The 12,524-nt window shown below is 33.2% G+C and overlaps 1 protein-coding gene across 1 annotated transcript in view; it reads left to right on the plus strand.

Annotated features, from left to right (window-relative positions):
• The first annotated feature begins 5,023 nt into the window (after positions 1-5,023).
• LOC145252695 (uncharacterized) overlaps positions 5,024-12,524 on the plus strand; it is a 130,601-nt gene continuing 123,100 nt past the window's right edge. The window contains exon 1 of the mRNA XM_080112515.1: positions 5,024-5,558. Within this exon, the coding sequence (XP_079968641.1) occupies positions 5,437-5,558 (122 nt within the window). The 5' untranslated portion in view covers positions 5,024-5,436. The remainder of the gene's footprint in view (positions 5,559-12,524) is intronic.

Below are 12,524 nucleotides of genomic sequence, written 5' to 3' on the forward strand. Positions count from 1 at the left end.
GAAACTCGTTTCTTAACGTTGAGCACTTTCAGTTGATTTAAGTCGGTCAATTTAGCTCTTATGCATAGATCATCGTATAACGATTAGATCACTGTGACTGACACAAAGAACATTTAAAATAAAATGTTTAAATTCAACGTTCTTTCTCGCGGTTGATGGTAGCTGAATTGATACGGTCTTTGCTAATCGAACCAGAGATGGCTGGTGTTACCGGGTTCGAATCTACCGACTGGTGCTAATCGTGACACTCTGCACTGAAGATGCCCGAAAGGATGAAGCACTTGTGTCTGTATGTATTTACTTATATATATAGTTTAGTAATATAAGTGTATATATATATATATATATATATATATATATATATATATATATATATATATATATATATATATATATATATATACTTTATTAATATAAGTAAATTATCAAAAAGTGTAGGATAAAAATAATATAAATACATAAAATGAAATGTAATGACTTTATTTCGCATTTTCAACCGATTTAAATCCTTTTGGGATATAATCCTAGTTTACAAATTACAGAAAATAAGTATTATATGAAGAAAGTAATAGTAATGAAAATAATAATAATAATTTATTTGTAGAAATAAAATATTCAAGACACTTTAATTCAAACGTTGAATAAAACCTGTCTAGCTTTGCAATATGAACAAAGATGGCTGCCAGAACAAACTTACGATCTGGAGAATTTTTTCTTCTTGCTACATTATATTGTTATGCATCTTTTTCCAAGCAAAGAATATCTAATTTTTCTAAAGAGTATATGCACGAAAAGAGACGGTATTGACATAATAATAACCGTTTGTTTATATATATATATATATATATATATATATATATATATATATATATATATATATATATATATATATGTATTCTCGTTGATATTAAAATCAATTAATTAAAATGGAATAATAAAAAATGGATAACTTACTAAAAGCATTTTTGTCTAACATCACTTGCTAAAATTTTTATCGACGGGCAAAAGCGTGAAGAGAAAAGGGATCGGGTAAATTGCTAACAACTGTTTTACTCTTTCCCCGCTTCCCTCTCTCTCTCTCTCTCTCTCTCTCTCTCTCTCTCTCTCTCTCTCTCTCTCTCTCTCTCTCTCTCTCTCCCGTCCATTTCTCTTCTCAGTTAACGCTGTATTTTTCTCAGCCGAATCGATTTCTTCTTACTTTAGATTTCATTAGGGGCATATTTAAAATATAAATAAATTTTTTTATCAGCATTACCAAGATGTTCATATTTATTTATTTTTTACGAATAATCGCGGAAGATTTAGCCTTGTGTTTGCGCGACAAGGGTGAATGACGTTTTTATTATTTAAAATTTTGGTTTCAAGTATTTCACGCAACGAACGATAGCGAACTGGCAACGCGATTTTGTTTCACATAAAGGTCAAATACTTAATAGGAATTCCAATGCGAAAACGTGGGGGTTTACTGATATTCACAATATGTTTAACCTTTAATGGATTCCGAGATCAAAATTTGAACGATATTCGATATTTATAAACAGTTGCCATTTCAAGACTAGTACAAGGCCGCCCAATATAATACTTTATTGGTTTTTTTTTCCTCGAGTGAATTCTTCTAGAGAATTTGGTGCTGCTTATAGAAAAAAGAAAAGAGTAAGAAAGAAATTATTAAAACAGAAAATTATATATATATATATATATATATGACTACTTCATTTAATCACATAAATTAATATACGAAAGTATAATTTTATGCGTAAACTTTAAGTATTGACTTCAACAGTGCTCAATACATATGTAGAACTAGGTAGTAAGTTATAAAAATATATATGGCAATTAAGCTACACAGAATATTCCGTGTTTCATCCATGCTAGGATTCGTCAGGTTTATGCGAAGAGTTGTGGTTGTCTCGCACATTCTATTGAGGTTTCAGCTAGCCAATCAACTTCCTAGTTTCCACCGTGCAAGGGGCGCGGTGGAAACTAGGAAGCTGATTGGCTAGCTGAATGATGAACAAACACCACTGTACAAATCATCATCATCATCACCATCACCATCATCATCATCTACTACTACTAATACTACTACTAGAATATACTGAGGCAGTACGATTAGCTAGCGAGTAGGTTTACTAGATAAATATGCAAGTTTTCATATTAAGTTTGAGGTACTTGAGAATAAAATTGTTTTGAAAAATAATAAATATTTGACAATAATGGAATTTGAAATCAATAACAATCGAGCCAAATTGAACGATAGTTGTTCTCATTTAAAAACGTAAGAGATGACGTAATTAGAGTATTAAAGGCAAAGAAATATTTTAAGATGTAGGTTAACGACCGACTGAGAAAGAGTTTGCTTTTTGTTTGTTTGTTTTTTTTGTTACCACGGTATTAGGTCGTTTCTTGTACGTCCAGGAAACCAAGAGGGCGTTTATGGTTCAAGGTGTAAAAACTAGCACAGAGAACTTGGCGGCACGACATGCAAATGTGAAACAGAAATAAAAGTCATGTTTAGAGTTGTTAACTGTATGATGAATAGAAATTGAAAAGGTCACCACTTATCAAAGCCCGGAAGCCACTCAGGGATAAGGGTTATTGCAAGTACAGTACGTTAGTGTGGAGATTTGATGAAGTGTTTACTTAAGGGGGCGGTTCATTAGGATTTACGTTGGACTTGAAGACATCCAAGTTGTAGTCAGGTGGGAAGCAGGCTGACGGAACAGAGTTCCACAGGCATGCAGTTCTAAGAAAGAGGCTTTGTTCATGTTTTGATTTAGGCACAAATAAAGAGTGGGGAAATTTTTCACAGTGGATTCAGCTAGACGGGTGTTTTTCGTGAAAGATTGGCGAGGGGGGGGGGGCAGAGAATGGAGTTCAGACGAGCACCTGCCATGTAAATAACGATAAAACAAGGATAGGCTCGCAACGTCCCTTCTGTGGAAGAGAGGTTGCAGGGTAGAGAAAAGGGCATCCCCCACTAAGCCACGAAGTCTATTTTGCACTGTCAAGGCAGGATAGGCTGTTTTTAGCAGCTCCTGCCCAGATATGGCAGCAGTATTCCATCCTTGGACGGACTTGGCTTTTATATAGATAGAGAATTGCATCAGTAGTGAGATATCTTCTTGAGCGGTAGAAGGATCCAACCTTTCAAGGCATGGCATTGATCAGTTGACGAACATCATATTGAAGAATTTCTTGTCATGTCTGACGTAATAAACGTTCATGCTTTAAAGATCGCTTCTTTTTGCGAAGGTTCTGGTCTGATGTACTCCGAAGGTTTTCAGTTGGGTTCATATCCGGGGACTAACTTGGGCATGGAAATTTATTAATTCCATTTTGGCTCAACCAATGTTGTGTCGCCCTTGCAAAGTGACAAGGAGCTTCATCTTCCATAAATAGGGAGTTAACTTGATTAGTAGGAGTCCTTCATGTAATATTGACACATATTTAGCAGAATTGATGTTTCCTTCGCACTCCACCAGATCTGAGCGACCATCACTCCAAATTGCACCTTATACCATAACCGAGAAACGCGCGTGTTTCAGTGTTGGCTGCCGTATTTTTAAGTCAAACTCTTGCTGAGAGATCCTCCATACCCATCCAAAGTCGGAAAATGATGCAAATCGTGACTTATCAGAGAAAATGACATTTGTCCAAAAGGCCATAGGTCTCTTCACCATCTCACGAGACTAATCGTTTCTGCCCTTGACTATTGGCAGTACGAAAAAGAGGTTTCCTTCTCGCAGCTTTACCATAGTAGCCCAGCTTGTGAAGATACCTGACAGCTGTTCTGGGCTGACACCAGCTTCTGTTGCAATGTCAGAGGCTTTGCACCAAGGCACCTCTTCAAAATTTCTTTTCACAAGTCACAAGGTTCTTTCAGAGGACCTGGGGCGATCCGGATGAGTTTGCATTCTTTGTCTTCTCTTGTGATCACTCCATAAACAGTAGAAAGATTTCCTGCTATTTTGCGTTGACTAAAACCCCCGTAATGTTGAACCACCATTCGTCCTCGCAGAATTTTTTATAGGTCCGATATTCCTTTGGTTCGTGACATGCTTCAATGTTGTTAAATGTCATTCTTAATAAGATACTTGATTTATTTCATTATTTCAGCATTATTCTTATCTGTAAATATAAATAAGCATATATTAATCTTAGGAAAACTATTTATCTTAGTGTCTATTTTTTATTTTATTTCGTGTTTGTGTAGATAAAAAGATATGAGTTTATCAACTAGACAATTATATACACACTTTGATGCGTCACTCTTTCTAAGATAATAAAAACGTTAAACAAATATACACCATTATGACGATCGCACGTATATTATTTATACATACATGTTTATGTCAAGCATATACTCTGTAACACCACTACTACTACTACTACTAATAATAATAATAATAATAATAATAATAATACTAATAATAATAATGATAATAATAATAATAATACAGAGACTGTTCCTGTTAAAAGAATACGCAACGATTATGCTCACTACGACCAGCAGTTACTGATCCTGCTACCGCCACCGTTATCACCACCACCATCATCATCTACTACTACTACTACTACTACTACTACTAATACTACTGCTGCTGCTGCTGCTGCTAGCAGCAAACATCCTACCTTCTATCACAAACAGCATCTCCTAATCCTGTCCGTATCACCATCATTTCTTTTCGCATTTGCGACTAGCAGCAGTTTCCCATCCTTCCCGCATCAGTATCATCATGATATATTACTAGTAGTAGTAGCACTATCCACTACAACTAACATCAGAGATCCTATCTTCTAACAGCAATTTCCGATCCTGCCCGTATCATCATCATCACCACCACCGTCATCATCATCACCATCATCATCATCATCATCATCATCATCATCATCATCTAGCACCCAACAGTAAAAATCATATAATTTTGTTGTGCACGTGAGTTCATCTTCCTTTTCTTTTCACATTCATAATACGTCTTTCGTTATTCGTTTTTTGTTTGTTTGTTTTTTGTTTTTTATTTTTTGTTTTTTTTTTTTTTCTTCTTCTTAGCGGGTCGTGGTGCCCTAGACGACTGGCTATCGTCATCCATACTACCCGCCTCGTTATACCAAATCCGAGGAGGACGCAATGCCTTGGAGGATTATCTCCTGTGATCGAATAGAATAGTACGCAAAGGCGAGATCTAAGTTATTATACCGGAACGTGTTCAAGTAACTTCTTAAAACCTCGACCTACTTTTGCTAACTGAGCCGCGATACCTACCCCCGGCCTCGATGTGACACACAAAAAAGTGGGAAAAGAAAAACACAAGAAAACTTAGTTGGTATGGGGGCGGTAACCTCTTCACTAACAAAATTTGAAATGAAATGAAAAGAAAAATATAAATCAGTGTAAGGCTGTTTTTCTTCAAACAAAACAAAAAGTACATTAAAATGGATTCTGAAAATGGTTTGTTAACTGTCCGGCTGGAGGGCAAGGACGTTTTTCCGGCCAGAATTATTTGCGGAGTTACCGATGCTTTTTCATCGCCGAAATTTGTTCTGTTAAAGCCGAGGTAAGGACAAGAAAAAACGGGAACGGATAAGAAAGTTTTGGAACATGAATTCTATATTTAAAAATATAATTGCAGTCTACAAAAAAAAATGAATTTTTAAAAATTATTTTCTTTATTTAAAATTTGACAATTTTGACAAATAATAACATCAAAAGTTGATTTTTTAATTTATTTATTTCTATTCAAGTCAACAAGTTGTTTTTATTTCTTTCTCGACCTGATTTATGTATGTTGTTTTTGTTTACCAGCTACAAGGTCCGTCGCCCCTAGGTCAGTGCTAGAAAGCTCCCCCCCCCCTTCAAGCGTTACATCCTCATTTAGCGAAGGGATTGATTATGACCGGTCGCCTATGGCGCTTTTAACGGGGAATGCCGACGGTTTCGATCACGGTAAATTTGGTGACTATTATGCATATTAGGGGTCTAAAATATGGGAACCTGTGCTTTTTGTTAGAATTTTAGATTAACAGCCTTCGATAAATTACTCTTACCTCGCCTCACCTCAAAAAATGAAATTCTACTAAACAATTATTTTTAAATAAATAATTAATTTCTGAAATAAATTTGACGTAAAATGATTCCCATTCTATCTTTTTGAGGCACTTAACAATATATATATATATATATATATGTGTGTATGTATTCTAATTGTAAAACCATAGGAAATAAATTCTGTGTGTTTATTTTTATATAAGTGGGGGGGGGACTGAAAAGTTAGTAAAGAAAAAGATAGTAAAACCACCCCTTAAAAATGTCTCCCTTAACCTGTAAGTCCAAGTGGCAAAACATCTCTACCTCGGAAAAAATGTAATCCTACCACTAACCTTAAGTCCGAGTGTCAAGAATTCCCTCTCCAAAATGGCACTCGTAAAGCCACGCATAATCAACTAAAACTGCCCTGGGAATAGGAAATATGTTTATTTCTAAAATAATTGTTTGTTTTCTTTCTTCTCCTTTCTGTTAAGTTTTTCAAGGTGCTCACATGTAATCACCTAAAAAAGTTGGATCTCTATTTTTTAACTCAAATTAATTCTAACCTTAAATAAAGTAAGGCCATCATTATTATTACCGACATAAATTATTTTGAAGGAAATACTATTGGAAATAATTGGTCAAGAACAGTTTATTTTGTTTTACCTACTTATTTGCGACCTATTTGCGTTAAAACTAGTATTTAAGTTGTAAAAGTTTTCAAGTTTGCATAAATACCGATTCTGAGTAATCATCTTTGTCTGCATTACTGACTAAATATCCAGTGTACCAGCAAGTCCTGGGAACATCAACCTGAAAGAACTGTTGGAAATGACATATATATATATACCATAGATTACGACCATGTAATCCCTATAGCCACCTACCTTGAAAATGATGCTGTCAAACCTGATATAGTTATATGGAATAAGTCAAAGAGAGTGGCAACCTTGGTGTCCAGGTGAACAAAGCTTAAAGGGAGAAACAGACCAAATATCAAGGTCTCATGTATGATGTGAAAAAAAATTGGAACCTTACGGAGATTTCAATAATATCAGTTATTATAGGTGCCACAGGGTTTAGGAAGAACCAAGTGCAAAAAAGATCCAGACAATTGCACTTAAGGGAAAGTGAGGATAGTAAAAAGAGCTCTCGGTCGATATCAATAAAAAGTAGGGGAGTGTTCGCAGCTGGTTTTGGCTACCCCATAACCAACATTACTATCTTAAAAGAAAGAAAATGAAAAAAAAAGTGAAAAACTAAACGAAGATGGCTACTTCACAAAAAATCAATAATTACATGAACTTTTAAGTTCATGTAATTATTGATTAAATAGATGATTGATGAAATAGATGTTATAAGTCTTTTAAGACTTATAACATCTATTTAATATTATTATTATTATTGTATTGTTACCTCATACTAATTAGCGTTAGTATTGAGATTAATAAGGAATGTGTGTGTGTGTGTGTGTGTGTGTGTGTGTGTGTGTGTGTGTGTGTGTGTGTGTGTGTGTGTGTGTGTGTGTGTGTGTGTGTGTGTGTTTTGATTTATGGAAAACATCTTGTAGTCCTTTTTTTATTTAAGAAGTTCAAGTTTTAATCGTACACAACAATAATCACCACCATTTATTGCCATTGTCATGAATTTCAAGGGAGATAATTCAAACATTTTTTTTTTTTAGAAAATATAATAACATGAGATAAATTTAAGGTTAGGATGAGATTAGTTTAGGGTTAGATTTAATAATTTCTCAACTTGTAAAATGTCAATCAATTTGGGCACATCTCTAGTTTTAAAAAATCTTCTACATTTATGTGTATTTTTAAAAGGGAAGCTTAAATTATTCCTAGAAATGTATTATGTAATGGCACTGCTTGCGTCCCTTGAAAAAATTCTTTTGAAATACAGAATGAAAATGACGTTAATTCAACTTTATACATATCACTGAAACTTTAATGTTTTTTGCATAATTATAAATCTATTTTTTGCATAATTGTAAATCTATTTTTTGCATAATTATAAATCTATTTTTTGCATAATTATAAATCTATTTTTTGCATGATTATAAATCTATTTTTTGCATAATTATAAATCTATTGGATTAGTTGCGCATTTTTTGGTGAATCTGATCTTCTTTCATCACACATACAAACGCATATATATATATATATATATATATATATATATATATAATGTTACTATATATATATATATACATAGTAACATTATATATATATATATATATATATATATATATATATATATATATATATATATATGTGCATATATATATATATATGCGTTTGTTTCCCTTTATTTTATATTTTATATTTAACTTTATCATCATTTTTTTCTCCTTTTTTCTCTTCTTTTTTTCTCTCTCCTCTTTCTCTTCCCTGATCTTTCTTATTTATATTTGTCTCGGAAGTAGAGTGAAAAGCATATCTTATTTTTCTTTTATTAATATTATCGGAATCTTTTCTTTTTTCCTTGTACACATTTTTGTGAATTATTCCATGGATTTCTGCCTTTGGATTATTATGGACCATCTTCTTCCAATTTAGGGATTTCCTTGGCTTTTACTTGTACAAATGGAAATTCTTTTAACTTTCTTGAAGTTTTACATTTGGATTTTACCGTCACCGGATATTTTATCTTCCACCAGACTATCCATTCATGTGTAATCACCTTTTTCTTCACCATATTCCCTCTGCTTCACTTTTTTTGTTTTCAAGTAAGATCTTTGACTTGTTGTTTCATCAAATACTTCAGCATGCAAAATCCGATCCCGCATTTTGCTAATTCCTACCCTCTGATGAGAAGGAAAGTATTTCTTTGAAACTCCGCGGATTAAGGACTATCCATTTATCTAGTGTTTCCTTTTCAGATTAAATATGTTTTTAACTCATTTCAAAGTGTTTGTTAACATATTTTATTAACTGTTTGCTCATATATATATATATATATATATATATATATATATATATAGTAACATTATATATATATATATATATATATATATATATATATATATATATATATATATATATATATATATATATATATATATATATATATATACTGTATTAACAAAACCAAGACTTCAAAAAAGAATTGATAGCAACAAAAAGTGTATTCAATTGTAACTTACAATTGTTTCAATACTAGTTGGACAATTTCAAGCATTATGGCATTTGAAAATTTTCACATAACCAGCCTTTCTTCAGACTTCTTGAATAAAAAACACTTTAACAATAGAACATTGTTTAAAGAATTTCCCTTAAAGGAAAAGAAGCATGCGAAAACATTTATCCTGGACGCATCCTTATCAAGAGCTTATATAAATATTAATATATCACCTAATTTTCGTATCATTATTTAAAAACATGTCATAAGAAGTTACCACAAAAACCCGTAGCCATTTAATATCTTTTAATAAAACTATTCGTTGAATTCTTAAATTAGATTTCTATATTTCTTTATTTCGCGTAATTAATTTTAAAATGGTGCAATCTATGTTTATTGGAAGCCTTCTACATAGTGAATTCTAAAGAAGAAATATTAACTAAAAGGCTAGATGCTATACAGGGATATCTTCACAAGAATAGGTTTCTGCTATCACGTCTTAAATGTAACTGGGGTAAAAACTTTTTATAACAATAAAGATCCTTGGGTACAAGGCCAAATTTTAATGTAGAGTTATATATCTTGGAATGATGTAACCCAAACGAAGGATCCAAATCTAGTAAGCAAATATAGTTTCTATTATTCTAAACTGGATAAGAAATATAGATAAAGTATAAAGCTTAACAAAGATTAGAAATATTGTTCCATAACCGCGAGCACTTGTTTAGTATTTAGTTGTAGTAGTATTGAAGATGAAATAAGTGGTACCGTTTCCAGATCAATAAAACAACTTAACAATAAACTAGCAATTATTAAAAAATTAAATTAGCAATTAGTGGATTGGAAATTAATTGATATTGTTCTGACAACTAAAACTTGTAAAATCCCTGCTGGTTGACTTACTCTTGTTCTAAATGTTTTTATCCAAAAATGCAAGGGTAAACACCTTTTCATCGGAGTGAAACACACTTGTAGCTACTGGCTGGTTTTATTGTCAGAATAATTATTAATAGGGTGTATATTATTTTATTTAGGTGTCCAAGAACATAATACACGAATTGTAATTTTGGTTTTGAAGCCATGAGTAACCTCAGTAGATTATGGATGAATGGCAGATGTAGGTTAAACCCATGGGTATATAATCAGCTTTAAGATTAAAAACATACTTTAAATTTTTAATTTATTTAATAAGCTATCATAGCCTTTTCTATATCTGTTTAATTAAATTAATTAATAAATCATAGACGCTTTTTAGTATTTACTAAACTTGAAAGGCTTAAAAATTCATTGGTATATGAAATTTACTGAATTATACGTATCCAGTAAAATTCAGTATGTTACAAAAAAGTCTATATATATATATATATATATATATATATATATAAAAGAAATATTACAATTATTGAATACTCTCTCTGACTGCTTACTGTGAATGCCCACTGACATAGCATTCATATGTACTTAATTTAAAGGGTGGAACGATAAAATTGTCATCTTAGAAAAGATGACATGATTCTATTTCCAATTGATGAAAACGGTTGTCCTGTTTTTGTTGCAGACCATCTACTATTGGTCAGTTGTGTATAAATCCCAAGAGCGATAGGAGCCTTCTATTATGTCTGAAAGTGACACAATGTTCAACGAGCGACATCGGAGTGTGCCACTGTTTCACTCATGCACTCTCTCCTGATCCAAGTTATGACAACAGGACCATTGCCAGCACGCTCAAAATGCATCGCTAGATTACCACAAATAACAGAGACGTGCCCAGGGTGATGAAAACAAAGTTTCTGGCCACGGTTATGATCGTTGGTGTGGTTTCAAATGAGGGCCACATTATGTCACCTCATATCTTCGAAGTCAGCTTGAAAGTCAATACCAAAATGCATCTGGATGTGTTGAAGAGTGTGGTGATCACCTGGTGTAATAAGGTGACCACTAACAGACCCTGGATGTGGCATCAGAACTTGGCACCGGCCCATAAGTACAAAGAGAACCCGGCTTGGCTTCAGAAGTAGTGCGATGACTTTATACCCTTTTCTCACTGTCCCCTCTGTTCCCTCGGCCTGAACCCACTGGATTACTTCGTTTGGTCATATATCGAGAACATCACCAACATGACCTCCCATAATACCAAGGTCAGCCTGATCGCTGCCATCCGCCGAGTATTCACCAAACTCCATTGGCGCTTGTGGAAAAGGCATGCTCCTGGTTCCGGACCCATATCAAAGCGATGATTGAGGCTGAAGGCGGCTACATTGAATAGATGTCAGCTCTACTACATAATCAATTTACCTGAATTGATTTTTTCAATAAAAGTAAAAAGAAAAAAATCTGTAGTGTTGTTTTCTTTAGTGCGACAACTTTAAATTGGCTAAAGGGAAAATTATTCTCAACTCGCATTTAAGTAAAAATGTACTAAAATGTAATAATTGAATTCATTCAGAACGTATCGCAAAACAAAAACGGATAACATCTCTCTCTCTCTTTCTCTCTCTCTCCCTATATATATATATATATATATATATATATATACACACACAGTCGGCAAAAAGAAAGTCCGCACTTGTAATTTTTTCAAAAACTGCAAATTTAAGCTAAATTTAATGTAACTGTTTAAACAAACTATACCTCATTTGATTCACATTTTATTCTTCTATAATCTTACCTGTTCCTATTTGACTTTTAATTGAAATATTCTAGTGTTTACGTCAATTTAAAAAAATAACTTCAAATTGGGGGGCAAAAAGAACGTCCGCACAATGGAAAATTGTTATTTAAATGTAACTTTAGGACATTAACTATAGGCCAATCCAAACACGGAATATCATGCTCTTCCAGGAACCTCTTGACATTGCCAGCTGTGTGAATGGGAGCATTATCCTACATGAAGATGTGATTATCATCCAAATTCCGACCAAAGTAGGGTAGAAAATGCTCAGTCAACATATTAATGTACTTGGTCGAATTAATTCTCTCTCCACCCGTTCTTGATATTCCAATAGCCATTCTTACCATGAGGGGTTGGGAGTGTCTATTCTGAAAGCTGTTTGTAACATGAGGAGGTTGGGGGTTGGCCAGCAGCAGTAAAAACAACAACAACTGTATTTTCATTTTTTTTTTAGGGGGAGGGGGCACGCTTCTACCGGGCAACGCTGGTTAATGGGGTACGGCTAGTATATTATAAAATTAAGAGGATAAAATTACAAACTAATAACACCAAATAGTTATGCAAATTAAGTATTCGAAGAACTGTCTCTTAATTGTTCATCAGTACTTTATCTGCAGTATGTTATGCTGTATTATTGATTTAAATAACAGTGACTCATTTTGATGATCATGTAAGAATGATGAATAAACAATTATA

The sequence above is a fragment of the Euprymna scolopes genome, chromosome 29 (genome assembly GCF_053919585.1).
Source record: "Euprymna scolopes isolate OS-2025 chromosome 29, ASM5391958v1, whole genome shotgun sequence".
Taxonomy (NCBI): domain Eukaryota; kingdom Metazoa; phylum Mollusca; class Cephalopoda; order Sepiida; family Sepiolidae; genus Euprymna; species Euprymna scolopes.